The following is a 15,687-nucleotide window of genomic DNA, read 5'->3' as shown; positions in this document are numbered from 1 at the left end:
AGATTCAGCAGTGGCTGTCATGAACTCTTGAAAGGTCAGACATTTGCACGGATCAGGTATGGGCGAACAACTGGTACTAATCAGACCACAGAAAGTAGAGTTTTTTAGTTCCTCACTTTCAATAAGAGTTGATGGTGATGTAACCGGCCACTGATCAGATGAGAAATGAAGGAATGCTGGCCCTGTATTCCAATGGTTTTGCGGCCCCAGCATTGCCAGTCTTTTTCCTCTTGTGATGTCATCAGCAGGGTTATTGTCTGAATCCACATAGCACCATTTAGAGTGGCTAGTAAGGTCCTGAATCTCTGCTACCCGTGTTCCAATGAAAACTTTAAATCGACAGGATTCGGATTGAAGCCAGGTCAGAACTGTGGTGGCATCAGACCAGAGAAAAACTTCCCCAATGGACAGAGTCAGTTCATTCTGCAGGATTTTGGCCAACTGGGCACCGGTAAGGGCTGCACACAGTTCTATATGAGGTACTGACAGACATTTCTTCAGAGCTACTCTTCATCTAGATACTATGAATGTGATCTCTACTTCTCCAAGCTGGTCTTCTGTCCGAAGATAGGCAACAGACCCATAAGCTTGCTCGGAGTCATCACAGAAGATATGAATATCTCGCTGACTTGAATCATCATCCTTAGGTGAGCTGCAATAGCATCTGGGTAATACTATCTTTTGCAGGTCACCGAGCTCACCTGACCATACTTTCCAAGCATTCAATAAATCCTCAGGTAACTTGGGATCATCCCAATCTCTCTTCTTGTCCCATAGTCTCTGAACTATTAACTTTGCATGAGTGGTGTATGGGATGATGTAGACAAGGGGATCATATTGACTGGCAAGTACCTTATAGATTTTGTGCATGGTAACTTCACAACTCTCTACAGTACAGAGCTTATAGGACATGGTATCAGTCTGGCAGTTCCACTTAAGCCCAAGCACTGATTCATGGTTGATGATAATACCCTCGGCTATCCATTGCTCAGCACTATCAGATCTGGATGACTCTGGTAAATGGCTGATCACTGAAGGTGTGTTAGTTCAAATTTTCCTTCAGCTAAGATACTCTGCAACTTATCTACTAAGAGCCTTGCTTCTTCTGCAGAGGGTAGACTTTGCAGATAATTGTCCACTTAGAATTCCTTCAGTACTGCATGACGTACCTCTTCACCAGGCTGACTGTTTTCCAGGATATGCTTCTGCAAGGCAAAGACAGTGCAACATGGGCTACTAGTAGTCCCAAAGGGGAGAACTTGCAATTCATAGACTTTGGGCTGCTCTTCTCTCCGTAGATCTCTCCATAGGAAACAGAGAAAGGGTCGATCTTCAGGAAGGAGTCTAATTTGGTGAAACATTCCCTTAATTTCACTACTGATAGCAATAGAATGTTCTCGGAATCTTAGCAGCACAGCCAGTAATGAGGGAGTCAGTGTTGGTCCTGGAAGTAACAGTTCATTGAGGTTGTTCCCTTTAAACTGGAATGAACAGTTGAAAACCACCCTATGTTTCCCATTATGTTCAACCATATGGTGCGAATATACCAACTCATTGGAGTGTCCTCTGCTCCTGAATGCAGTTCAACAATGTAGCCTGCCTGCTCCAATCATTTAATCTCAGCCTGGTAGATAGCTGCTTGATCAGGGGAATGATGGAGGCGACCCTCTATGCTTCTTAGCTGAGGCATTACTGCTGTTTTAGGTGCACAAAGAGGGGGCATGTTTCTAATTCTGAGCAGTAGGGTTGCATAACGCTGAATCCCATCAAATTTGACTCTGATGGTTCTTTGTTCTAGTAGTTTTAGTGACTGCTGGTCTTGTACTGATCAAGTAATTGTCCTTTCATACCTCCAAGGAAGTACATCCAGTTGCCAGAGTCTTTAAATTTGTTTGTGCAGGGAAGCAGAGGGTGACAAGATTGAAGTGAACAGGCATTGTTGCTCTGTAAGGCTATGTTGCACTATGAGCTTGAACTGGTCCTTGCAAAGTCCATCCAAGGAGAGTTCTAATCGCAGTAGGACCTCCTGGTGGGCCCAGGCGAACTGGCTCGATTGGGGTAACTAAGTGAGGGCAGTCTGATCCGACGAGCAAAACTGAATGAGCTGCTTCAATTTCTTGGAGGGGAAGTCCCTTAAGGTGATGGTACCTTTTTCCGTAAAGCCTTAACAGGATGACAGTGTACTCCAAGCCCCAACTCTGATGCAGTGAAGCCTCCATTGATTGGATACACCTTGTTTGGCTGGCAGGCTGGTGAAAGGTTGAAGGAAACAGCCGCCCAATGCAGGACCTTTAACTCTTGTCTGACTGTGCGTAGGGGCAGGTCCTCTGGCTTACCTTTCAGTCTAAGCTGATTAGCAGCATTGTACAGTAAGATGGTCCTCTCGGAGCCATCATCAAGAATGGCATAAGCATTCATGGATTGATCTCCATTTCTTAGAATAACTTTGCATATTTTCAAAAGTATCTTTCAACTTCCTGGGGGCTTGTCAATGAATAGTACCTCGTTGGTGACCTCCCCCTCAGTAGGGCTAGGAGTTGGATCCTCCCTTAGCACTGCTTTCTCCCTGTTTTGTTCATTGACATCATGAAGTACAAACTGGTGACATCTGTTACATGCTTTGCAGTGCATCTTGAGATTGCATTCTAATGATCTATGTCCCCGTCCACAACGTTTACAATTCTGTCTCTGAGGTTTGGAGAGTTGAGAGAAATTTGCACAGTTATTCAAAAAGTGTTTATTGTTATCAGTAAGGACAGTAAGGTTTGGCCATTGTCTTAACTGTGACAGGTGATGTAGGAGCTGAAGGTGCTTTCTCAATGCCAAGTAGAACTTCTGTCCCTTTGTGCAAAGATTTTGTCTTCCTTGGTAGGTCCCGGGATGACTTGGTTGAGTACACTCTACTAGAGTGACTTGAATACCTTATGGAATCTTCTTGCACTTGGATTTCATACTCTAACCAGTCAGAGAAGTCAAGGAGGTTAGGAATCTTTACATTCAAGGGATAGATAAATCTTCTGAAATTGCTTTGCAGATCATGTGACAATTTACTCAGAAGTCTTGACACATGAGATCTACATCTTAATTCCACTATACCAGGCTTACCTAGCTGTCACAACATACCCACCAGGGATCTCACCCTCAGTGCATACATTCTGAAATACATCTGATAATGTTTGGTCCATCCATTAATTCCACTATGCGCTGCAATGCTAATTGATGTGGCTGGCCATACTGTTGGTTGAGGGCATCCATGGTGTTGGTATAAGGATGACGTGAACTGTATGATTCAGCAATTAGCTGCACCTCTTCAAGCTTGAGATGTTCTAGCAGGATATGGAATTTAAAGCGTTCTGTTGCATCCGCTGGCAAAATGTTTTCTAAAGCAATCTTTAGCCGTGCAAACTCTCTGGGATTTGGATGAATCAGGTCGGGGATGATAGGAGTAGGTCCACGATATACTCTTTCCTGTTCAGTGGATGGACTTGGAGAGTGGTGGTCCTACTTCTAGATGACATGTTGTGCCTTTGCTTGGAGGAAGGTTGCCGAGAAGGAGATCGGACATGGCTTTTCACTACCATTTTGGCCTGATGTCTTCCATCTCTTCTCCCAGCTGTCTGTCTATCGATCAGTGAGCTAGTAGTAACCCTTTGGTGCCTTGCTTGGAGGAAGGGCTTGGAGGAAGTTGCTGGGGTAAGGCACAGGTTTCTCATGCCATCATCAATAGAAGATGAAAGACTTTCTTGATTGCCTGAACACTCTGAGCTCTCCAAACTTTCCGATGAGCTACCATCTTGTTATGGATCATGTGGTGCTTGGTCAGAGTCTGGATTTTACACAGATTCTGGTTCTCTTGACCTCCGTGGGACTGGTACTGGTTTAGGGCGGTCTTGGGTCTTTGACTAGATACCGGAAGTGAAGATGGTAACTGATGAATTTGCGGCTGCTGATTTTGACAACTTAGCAACTGCTCTACTTCTGCTTGTAATTTAGACATCTGTGATGTAAACTTAGTGTTGGCCTGCCTAAGCTCTTTTTTCCCTCATTTAGCTGCTGAACCATGGTAATCAGGTCTTTGTGGAGTTTCCTTAAATCAGCATTTTCTTCACGCAGGGCTTTTTGAGAATAGCTGGGAGGTGTTAAGGGTCTAGGTAGGTTATAACCAGTCAAATCATAATCCTGCAAGTGTGCTGGAAGAGATGATTTCCTCCTGGGACACACAACAGGAACTTCATCTAAAGGCTGCATCTCCATAACTGTAGAAAACTTTGATTCCGGCTCGAAGGACCATGTAAAAGTGGTTAAACTTCAACCACTAAGGGATGCTGATTGGGAACTAGTTCACTACAGATGTCCAATCAGAGACATGAAGAAACAGCTTGAAATTCCTTTGATCCTTTATTTTCACCACCATAAATTCCACAGTGTTTCACTAGGGCTTTGTGCACATAGGTGTATATTTGTGTGATTTGGTTTATATGCACGCACACAAACACCATAAAGTAAATAAAGAACTAACAGTCCTTTTGGTTTGCACTCACTCCATACTGACCATACTCTGCAAACACTAATTAATGCCACCTGCTGGAGTTGGGCGGAGCCGAACGTCTTTTACGCTACAGCTCAAACAGCGTGCTCAAACATTGGCTGACTGCCAGTAAAAGTCAATTCATTATTAGCCTTATTAACATGGACACTAATTTGGGCAAAGAGCACTAATGACTTATTTAAGACTTGAAGCTTAAAGCTGAGGACTTGATTTGGACTTGCCTGTCTTGACTTAGGGCTTGACTTGAGACTTGAATGCAAAGACATGAGACTTACTTGTGACTTGTAAAACAATGACTTGGTACCTTCTCTGCATTTAATGTTACTTGAATTGGTGCTATTTTAGTGCATTTCTATCTTTATGCTGTGGAAGGCTTTGTTTGGAAAATTTTAATAAAGCAATATTTTTACATTATTTCTGTCCTAAGAAGGAAATAAATGCAATTTTACAAGAAAAGAAGTATATATAGAGTCAAATTTCAGCACTTTCACCATTCACTTAGATGGCATTTTTCCACATATAATAAAATTGAATGGTGACTGAGAATAACATTCTGCCTAACATCAACTGCCCTTTCCTCATCTGTATCTCTGTGTGTTTGAGCAGAAGCTGAGAGCCCTACAGAATTTCAATACCCTGATGGCTGTGATAGGAGGGCTGTGTCATAGCTCTATCTCTCGTCTCAAAGATACAGCCAGCCTGCTGTGCTCTGATGTCACAAAGGTCAGTCTCACCCATAGAATTGCGTTCCACACTCTGGTCACATGTATGCATCACATAACCAAAATATTTTTTAAGAATGTGCAAAATGTATACCAATATACCACAAGTCAAGCAAATTCACTATAATTCTAATGTTTTTGCTATTAACCTATATAGATTTTTTAGCACTGGAACAATGCTGTTTTGACTAATTAGAAACACCATCAGTATCCTACAATTGAGGTCATGAGATGCATAAACAGTTCTACTACATATCAGTATCAAAACAAAAATTAGTAGGGCCTACTAAAGCTGAACCTTAATGGGCATTACAAGCATCCAAAAGTACAGCGACTTGGCGAATAATCTCGGTCTGTGTGAATGCCACTTTATATACTGATACGTTTTACAAAGTGAGCTGGTGGTCTCATAGTTAAGGATCTAGGTTCCGTACACAAAGTTGTTGGTGCTATTCTGATTTGGACCGGAAGAGATAACAACACCTGCTCTATAACTATTTTGCCCTTGAGCAAGGCACAGCTTGCTTCAGGTTGCAACTGCTTCCTCGAGTAGAACACTATAAATCACTTTATAACCATAAAACTTTAAATCAAAGTGTATGCTATTTGGCAGACTGAAAATTGCAGTGTTTGATGAAGGTGATATGTGGAAAAGGTAAAATATTCTAACAGAATGATCAAATATCAAGAAATGTAATGTAATAAAGTGACAACTACTTGAGATTTTGACTAGTTCCAAATGAAAATTCTGTCATGATTTTTCTCACCCTCATGTTGTTCCAAACCCATATGACTTTCTGTCTAATGCGAAACACAAAATTAGATTTAATGAATATCACGGTGACACACAAGTAACATGGACTGCTTTTTAATCTTTAAATTGAGGATCTATCCAATGCAATTGTATTGAAAAGTCAGTTTACGATATTCATTTTAACACATTTGTGTTTCGTATAAGAAAGTCATATAAGTTTTGGAGGTAATGAGGGTAAATTATAACAGAATTTTCTTATTTGGGGTTAACTACTCCTATAGGCAATTCTTAAAATATATTTATCTGATTGCAATAGATATAAGAATATCAAACCAAGTAGTATTGATAACCAGAACATGTATTTTTCACACTTTAGTATTTTTGTCTCTATTTTGAACATTACATCTATTGTTTGTTTTTGTTTTTAAACCTAACAAACTTATTTTTGTGAAATGTTTTTCATGCTTATCAAGGATGCTTATCAAGGATGCTCCTTTGAAATAAATGGCACTTGGTTTAATATTTAGTTATTTAGTAACGTATATTGACATGATACATTTTTAAGTGTCCATATATTTTTTGGGCGCACTTTTTAAAGGCTGTGTCTCAAACCATTTTTTCCTCTCTCATGCAGACTCTCAGTGAACTCACAGACCTGCTGTCATCCTACAGCAACTATTCAAATTACAGGCGGGTATACAATGAATGCACTGGATTCAAGGTGCCTATCTTGGGTGTTCATCTTAAAGATCTGATCTCCCTCAATGAGGCTCTGCCAGACTACTTGGAGGACGATAAGATCAACCTGGGGAAACTACAGCATTTATATAGCAACATTAGAGACTTGTTGGCCATCCATGACTGCACCCCACCGTTTGAGGCCAACAAAGACCTGCTGCACCTGTTAACGGTGAGCTAGAGCAAGAAATGGTGTTGTGTGAATGATTCATTGTTGGAAAGGGGGATAACAAGGCCATTATTCTTGGAAAGCCACTGTTCTTGGAAGTGTTTGTTTTGCCTCATATATTTGCCTGGGGATAGCTAGTGCTGTGAATACTGAATACGACAGTACATGGAATGATTGTTTTTGAATGTGTACATATTTAGTGGCATGTAAATATGTCTCTATTTCATTTTCATAGAGTTTCTTCATCTATTTATAAGTCTACCTGAGTATTTTTAAAATGTAACTGAGCAGACCTCTTCTTTGTGGTTACGCTCTGTTGTTTGTGTGTGATACTGAGAGATGTGGATTGCAAACAGTGGGCGTCCTCTCATGTGTAACGGTTCTGCCCCACCTTACCCACAGCTCTCGCTAGACCTGTGTTACACGGAGGATGAGATATATGAGCTGTCCTATGCCAAGGAGCCCAAGAACCCCAAAATTCAGGTGAGGCACATAAAAAAAAAAATTCTTATATGTAGTGCTTGCTTAGGCAATCATCATAAATACTATTGCTCATACTTAGGGTTACAAATTTGATAATGCTTCAAACCATGTTATATTGTGGTTCATAACTCTTCCCGCACTGTTTGTTATTATGCTATTACTTTTTCGACTGATCATAATCTGAATTCGACAACAAGATGTCGAAAGTTTTGCTGCTGAAATCAGCCAGTGCTCACTAAAATTTTAACCACTGCCCCCAGTGGCCAAAGCTGGAAGTGTTGTTGAGGTGAAATGTCCACAGGGCACCAAAAGCAAGTTGTATTTTTGTTGTAAATGATTTAATACACTCAACAAGAATGCAATTTTATTAACTCCATTTCCTAACCCAAATCCCAACCCTGAACCTAATCAACAGTTGAATAAACAAATAATAACTTTAGAGCGAAAATGCAACCTTTGAATCACGCTCACTTTATGTGAAAGTGATTACTGTCTCAGAGTGAACGCAACTACTTCCTGGTTTCCACATGACAAAAACCCATGTCTCAGAGATTGCTCGCGCAGCATGCTATCAGTAGCGCCACATGGAATGGTGAACTCTTTTGAATTGATTCAAAAATGTGTGATGGGAATGCAGCTTGTCACTAGTTCGGGAGATGGGGGATGGCACTTGTCAGTAATTCGTCAGAATGGGGTCAATTTCAGGGTACATAAACAATTGAAAACAGCATGTTGACTGCCTGTGTGATCATTTTGTACTTTTTTTCCTGGTGGATGATAAAATCTCTTGGACTTATTTTGATGGAGGGACCCGATCCATAACGAGGGACCAGAATATCATTGACTTTAGGGTTGGCTGTTTTGACTTGGGCCAGTAACCAGTAACCTAGAAACCACCCAGAGCACCATAGCAACCGCATAACAACATGCTAAAAACCATTTAGAACACCTTAGAAACCACATAGCAAAGCCCTGGCATCCACCCACAACACTCTAGCAAGAAAATCTATTTTTATGGAGGCATTAAGTCATATATTACAGATTACTGACCAAATAGACATATGCAGCACAGACATTGTGTTAGTTGAAAGTATGGTTGATATTATTCTTGACTTCATCACATTTCAAAACAAATAGTCAGACCTTGTATGTGACCTGTTTATAGACAGGGAGTATCCCGTCTTAATGTGTGGGTACAGTGCACAGTGCACTCCTCTTTGTGCAAGCACACTTCAAAGAAAACCACAAAAAAGACATACGTAGCTGAAGACGCTTGGCCGTTATCTTTATCCCGTTCAGTGTAGGTGGTGTTACGTACAAGCATTTTTTATTCTTTCCTATAAAGCTTCAGCCTTTGAACGTATTTGTGTGTTTTACAAATAAACCAGGTTCACTAGTTCAATATTTTTGTACTAACGTTCAGGTCTGTGGTCTCTCGCTTATTTGTTTTTTTTTTTTTTTGTCTCCCCCTCCTTTTCTCTAGCCCATAGCTCAAGTGAAGCCTCCTGTGATAGCAGAGTGGGGATCAGGAGTTACTCCTCGCCTGGATCCGGCTACCATCTCTAAACACGTTAAACAGATGGTTGATGTAAGTGAGAAACATATGCTCATTCCCACTGTAAGGGCCAGTTCCTAGCTGTCCATTTTCACTTCCTTAATAGCATGTAAGCCCTTCATGAACAAATGTCACAAGTGGATTTCAGACGTCAGTGTGTTAGATAAAAATTATTGTGTCGCCCCTACAGTCCATCATGAAGAACTACGACTTGAACATGGATGGCTACATCTCTCTGGAGGACTTTGAGAAGATTGCTGCAAATTTTCCTTTCTCTTTCTGCACACATGAGAGCGATAGGTAAGATGAGGAAAGGAACAATTAAAAAAAAATGTAACACTCAGATAGAAGTAACTAAGATGTCATAAACATAAACTTCGTGTTTAGGATAATGAAACTAAAACATTTTAAAGACTTCAACTGTGATGCTCATTCTTTTTCTGGATCAGGGACATAAATTAACCTTACTATTACAGGGCAATATTTGCCCCCTGCAATTGATTCTATGGGGCATTTTTTTAAAATCTTTATAAGGGCAATTTTTTATAACTCTATAAAATATATTCTTCGAGTCATCATTTTAATACATTTAACCAGTTAATTAACATTATCAAGAGATAAAATGTATGAATAGGCTTAAAAACTATTTTTACAATAACCTTGTTATGAGGATATTTTTTGCCGAAACATTTTAAATTATGGGGGCATTTTTTCAGTGGCATTTGTGCCCCGAGCCCCTCTTATTTTCTTACCTGGTCTGGATGTATTAATTTATAAAAAAAAAAAAATGAAACATCCATTTCAAAAAGACAATGGCTTGAATACACATCTTGTATGTTTTTTTTTTCTTTTTAATTTATCATTCAAATTAATTTTGATCAATTTTTTTATTTGATAATAATGGTGTAAATGTTCTGAGATCATAATCATTAATGTGATCATTTTTAATTAGGTTGACCATCTTTAATTATTATTTTTAAAGCATTTTTTAATATTATTAACATTTAAAAAACCTTCGTCCATCAGATCAAAGGAATTCTGAAAGTCAGGAAAGTCTCTCTGTATGAAAGCAATATTTAACCCTCAGACTTCTTCAAAACTTTTGTTAAACTTTCAGACAAGGCTTTTTTTTTTTTTCTCCCCCTTTTTCTCCCCAATTTGGAATGCCCAATGCACTCTAGGTCCTCATGGTGGCATAATGACTCACCTCATTCTGGGTGGCGGAGGACAAATCTCAGTTGCCTCCACATCTGAGACCGTCAATCCGCACATCTTATCACGTGGCTTTTTGAACGCGTTACTGGAGACATAGCACGTGTGGAGGCATCCACGCACAACTCACCACACACCCCACCGAGAGTGAACCACATTATAGCGACCACAAGGAGGTTACCCCATGTGACTCTACCCTCCCTAGCAACCGGGCCAATTTGGTTGCTTAGGAGACCTGGCTTGAGTCACTCAGCATGCCCTGGATTTGAACTCGCGACTCCAGGGGTGGTAGTCAGCGTCAATACTCGCTGAGCTACCCAGGCACCCCAGACAAGGCTTTGTTAAACCAACATTTAACGTTTGTCCTGACAAACTTTCCTTTTCAAGTTTTTATAGGATCTCTTTCAGGGCTGACTGGATAACCTATGATATTAACAGGGTAACAGACAATCTGGAAATATCAGGGAATTTTTAAATTGTGATTTTCAGGCCTGGAAATGTAATGGAAATTAATAAAACCTTTAAAAGTCATGGGAAAAAACACAGAAATCTCTTTAGTGAATAGAATCTTTCCTCGTTAGGCTCAGCTCTAAAACGTTTCATCACCTAGAAATTTATCTTTTTGACTGCAAGCTCTACTGTATAAAATTACATTAAAAAATCTGTATTCAATAATCACAAACAACTGGAAAAAGTCATGGAAATTTAAAGGTCAATATTAATCAAATCAGGTCATCATACTTTGCTCTTTATTTTTCAGAGAAGGAGAGATCAACAGAGAAGAAATTACTTCCTATTTCATGCGTGGGATGTCAGTGTGTGCTAAGCTTGGCTTCAGCCTCCACAACCTGCATAATTTCCATGAGACCACATACAAGAGGCCCACATTCTGCGACACCTGTGGAGGCTTTGTGAGTGTTTAATGAACCAATGTGTTGTTGCGGTATAAACAACACATTTGTCCATCTGTTTGTGCATCATCTAACACTTTTTTCTCTACCCTCCAATAGTTATGGGGAGTGATAAAGCAAGGCTACCACTGCAGAGGTTTGAACATACTAATAAACAAATTTCTCTATATCAAAAGAGATATTTGACACCTAGGCAACATCTAATCTCTGCTGCCCCCCTCTCACTCTCTTTAAGACTGTGGAGTGAACTGTCATAAGCACTGTAAGGATGTGGTGGGAATGGAATGTATGAAGAGGTTCCAGGTGTCCAGTCCCTGCACCCCAGGTCCTTTATCAGGCATGCACATTAAGGGCAACAGCTGGAGTGAGTTTTCTTATGTCATTCTAGTCTTATCAGTTAAGGAACATGTACAGTACAGTCAGCGATCGTTATTGCAAAATGAACCCCAACAAGGTGATCAGGACTCTGATCTTGTATCACCCTGAATGAGTTTAATTTGCAATAATGACCTGCTGACTGTACATTACCCAGCTTATCACACAGCTTCATACAAAAATAAATAAATAAATGGACAGCTGAAATAAGTTGACATTATGCCATTATGTGTGAAGAAAGATACCATGGAGTGTAATGAAAGACATTAAACTTGCACAGCAATGTAAGAAATCGGTTGCCTGGGACAATGGTCAGTTAAACAGCTTAGTAGTCTTTATACAAAATTATTACACAGCTCTCAATACTTGATTCAGATTTGTCAAATATGCATTGAGCGGTCAAATATTTTTGTATAATGTCCACTCGACTTTACTTGAATGTACATTGCAGCTAAATAAACTGCAGCTAAATAAACCCCTTCAAGTTGATCCCTTATGTACCAGAGAGCCATGTAATAAGCCTATGCATGTATTTAAAGATCAGCTAAACATGGCACTTAGCTTGCTGAAATGAAAATTGTAACACTAGGTTCAGCTGGCAGTTGGTTAAGCAGTCTGTTTTGTGACCCCTTATTATTTTCAATCAGGTTCTGAGGAGGAAGCATTTGTCTTCCCTAATGGAAATGGTTCTGAACTCTCCAAGCGCCAAACCTCGTCGGATAGCAACGCAGAGGCGGCTACATTATTAGACAGATCCACCCAGACAGACCCAGCAGTGTGGACACCAGTGGCAAAACGAAAAGACCGACTTAACTCTCAGAAACAACATCCACCCCTTGAAAAGGTATTACCATGAAGCATAGGGTGTTTTTACGCCATCTCTTACTTTTTCACTGCAAGTATGGTGGATATTTGCAAAATATATTGCATAGAATGCTTTTTTGGTGAGTGAGACTGCATAGCTACTCAGAACATAAGTCTCGAGACTTGAATTGTTAATCCTTACTAACATTACATACCTGCCTTATCACCCCAGAGTGCCACTCTACCAGTAAGGGTGCGAGGTTCCTCCGCTCCTAGTTCTTTCCTACAGGAGAAAATGGATGAACTGAAGTTGAACAAAGATAAAAGAAGAGAACCAGACTGAAGCTGTTGTTGATGTGGACATGTGTTTGTGTGTGTGGTCTCGCCATTAAACCAGACAGATATTACCACTGGATTTCAATGTTTCTCCTTAACAATAAAGGAACTGTTAAATACCCTGGACTGAACAGACATCCCCTCATATTTCTTGCAAACAGTCTTGTTCTATTGTCTTCAACAGATTGTCCATGACGTTCATTAAATGTGATGAAATTCTACCCAGAAGGACTAAAGCAAGGGATTTTATTTAAAGAATTACAGAGGGTCCACTCCCTCAGGGCTCTTTTAAAACCTTATCAATGGAACTTTATGGTAAGAACTCTCTATGCACCAGCATCAACTGCCAGTGAGAACCACATCAATGGACCTCACATTTTCACAGGTACCCAAAGGTGGACTGTCTGCTACATCATTCACCTCACTACCACTTGTCTTTGCAAGACTAACGGACTTTCTTGTCTTTTTCCATGGAGAGGTGCTTCTGCAAGAACTGTTTGAGGGCCAAACTGTGTTGTCTTAATATTCACATACTGTATACACTGTAATTAATTGTGATGTTCAGCTGAACAGCAAGAATGTATCTCCTCTGTGAAGGGACGTGTGATTTTGGTGCTGATTTAATACTCGCAATGCATCACTGTGCCTTATGCAATGAACAATTCACTTATAGGAGACAAAGGGTATTATATCACTGGTTATATCAGACAATAGTCCTGTCCCAATTAAAAATGAGCACATTTTGCTTCATTAGTGCTCAATTTTGTGAGTTGAATAGGTGAAACCAAGATCACGATTGGCTCGCACTCATCCAGTGCAATTCGAGCATCAGCACTAATAAATAAAAGGAGAGTGAAGTTAGGGTTGATGAAAACCAATTCAAATGAATATTGTGGACCTATTTTAAGTTGTTTTTGTAATGTATTGATCTTATCTTCAACTTGAATGTCTGTTTTACTAAATCTTGCATTTAGGCTATAGGTTTTTATTTATTGAGGAATTGTAATTCTTAAGTATTTACCATAAAACTGCCTGATGTGATTGAAAAATAAATGTGAAAAATGACAGAGGAGTTTTATTTTTTCAACACAGAGGAATCAATGTTTAATTTAATTCCAAGAGTTTGAAATGTTGCTATATGTATCTGGCTGTAACAGCACTATTGTCCACTTCAGATCATCTGCAGAGCCATTGTGGTGTTCTATGGTTTTACTTTCATCTCAACATTCACTAAGAACACCTAGTATGAACTAAACAACTGAAATATAGGCAATACTGTATGAGCCAGTATAATGGATATTCTTAAAATCAACTAACAATTCATATCAACAAGAAGAATAAAGCATTTTAAATGTAAACAAAAATTATCCAAATTCTCTTTATCGTACTGTTTGTGATAGGCAATCTGTACCTATATCAACAATGAACCACCTCAATTTAAGCAAAATGAAAAATGGGAGCAATAATAATAATAATAATCAACATATCTTTTGCTGTCATACTCAATGCTGTTATATGAAAGCCATGACCTTTCCAAAAAAAATAATTTTGCAATGTTAGGATAACTCAGGAAGTACTTTTGGGTAACATTATCTGAACAGTACTTGCACAACTGCACAATGTAGAGGCACCTGGTCGAAAGATCACTGTGAACTTGCTCCACCTGCAGGATGATTGTGGTATTACAACAACAAGCACCTTAAATGCTTTTCAATAGTCAGCTTTACAATGGTACACATATCAGAATGCTTTGTACCGAATCATCCAGTTGAAGAACAATAAGCAACGTTATATCACCCACTATTTCATGAAAACAAGACATGAAAGATAAAATAAAAGGATGGTATTTAAAAGCGGTGTTGGGTGTAACGCGTTATAAAGTGACACATTACTGTAATCTAATTACAATTTGCAGTAACAGTAATGTAACACGTTTCTTTTAAAATAAAGTAATCTGATTACAGTTACAGACAAATAAAATTACGTTACTTGGATTACACATTTATTGCTAAAACAATAATATTAATTAAACAGAATGCATTTTAAAATGTATTACATTCCTATGTTAGTACTTTTATGTGTGTTGCTGTGTCAGCTAATGAGCATGCACTCTAAGAAACCTCCATGGCATAGAGGACACGTATCGAGGTGATGGCAGATGAGTGAGCGGCATTACTATGGACGCAGCGGAGTGTAGTTGTTTATTCAAATTGAAAACAAAAGCAAAGTGTTTCAAGTTTTCATGCGCTCACAATCAATCTCAGCGAGCGCTGTGTCAGCATGTTCCCAGCCCTGGCTGGAGGCACACAAGGCTGGGCCAGCGGCAAATCCTCCTCAAATCTCCGCGGTCTACCCTATCATTGTGTGCCTCCCTCGTGTGTCCCTCTGCAGCTGCCGCAGGAGGAGAGGGGACCGGCTTCGGGTGTATGTGGAAAACAGCGCTTGTTCCCGTCTGACAGAGGGATATATTGCTCACAAAGAGGAAACATTTGCAGAACGACATCTTGAAAAAGACGTCGCTAAGCAAATGGCTCTTTTATGTTCTTTATGTACTGTACACAATAAAACACAAACACAATGCAATAGTGTTACAGATGCACAAGTGATAAAGGATACTCAATTCGTCCGAGCACAAGCAGGGAGGTAGAAATAGTCCACTCGCTGTAAAGTTGTGTAAACACACACATGCTGCACATGTACACACACAAACAGACATAGTGTACATGCACACGTACACATGCATGATGCAACACACAAGTAAACCTGTATATGCATCAGAAGCATCGCTAGACTTCGCTGGGCTTAGCCCCCAGGCAATATTATAATATAAAAATAAGAAGAATCATTCCTTCCATTACATAATATAATTATTTTTTGACAGGTAGTGTGGTAATTTTTTTAAGCGCAACACTGACACTGGTTCAGAACTTTATATGAGCAAATGTCAGGCATACAATAAACTAATCAAACATGTTTTAATTTAAATTGCGGAGGATCAAAGTGAGAATTATGACTTGTCTCGTTGTTCATAGTGCAGAAACTAACGCTAACAATAAAATCGAAGTAATTTAACAATTTA

The 15,687-nt window shown here is 39.6% G+C and overlaps 1 protein-coding gene across 2 annotated transcripts in view; it reads left to right on the top strand.

The window, feature by feature from the left end:
* rasgrp4 (RAS guanyl releasing protein 4) overlaps positions 1 to 13,948 on the top strand; it is a 56,765-nt gene extending 42,817 nt beyond the window's left edge. The window contains exons 8-17 of one of the 2 annotated variants that reach the window (XM_051656660.1): positions 5,156 to 5,272; positions 6,660 to 6,935; positions 7,335 to 7,415; positions 8,899 to 9,003; positions 9,161 to 9,270; positions 10,943 to 11,093; positions 11,193 to 11,229; positions 11,329 to 11,457; positions 12,116 to 12,312; positions 12,793 to 13,948. In XM_051656660.1, coding sequence (XP_051512620.1) covers positions 5,156 to 5,272; positions 6,660 to 6,935; positions 7,335 to 7,415; positions 8,899 to 9,003; positions 9,161 to 9,270; positions 10,943 to 11,093; positions 11,193 to 11,229; positions 11,329 to 11,457; positions 12,116 to 12,312; positions 12,793 to 12,813 — 1,224 coding nt within the window. In that variant the 3' untranslated portion in view covers positions 12,814 to 13,948. Of the gene's footprint in view, positions 1 to 5,155; positions 5,273 to 6,659; positions 6,936 to 7,334; positions 7,416 to 8,898; positions 9,004 to 9,160; positions 9,271 to 10,942; positions 11,094 to 11,192; positions 11,230 to 11,328; positions 11,458 to 12,115; positions 12,313 to 12,504 lie in introns of both variants that reach the window. The other variant, XM_051656659.1, reaches the window with a different exon arrangement.
* Positions 13,949 to 15,687: the final 1,739 nt, after the last annotated feature.

The sequence above is a fragment of the Myxocyprinus asiaticus genome, chromosome 26 (assembly GCF_019703515.2).
Source record: "Myxocyprinus asiaticus isolate MX2 ecotype Aquarium Trade chromosome 26, UBuf_Myxa_2, whole genome shotgun sequence".
NCBI classification, from domain to species: Eukaryota; Metazoa; Chordata; class Actinopteri; order Cypriniformes; family Catostomidae; genus Myxocyprinus; species Myxocyprinus asiaticus.
The sequence above is the reverse complement of the archived record's forward strand: the minus strand, read 5'-3'. Positions and strand labels throughout refer to the sequence as shown.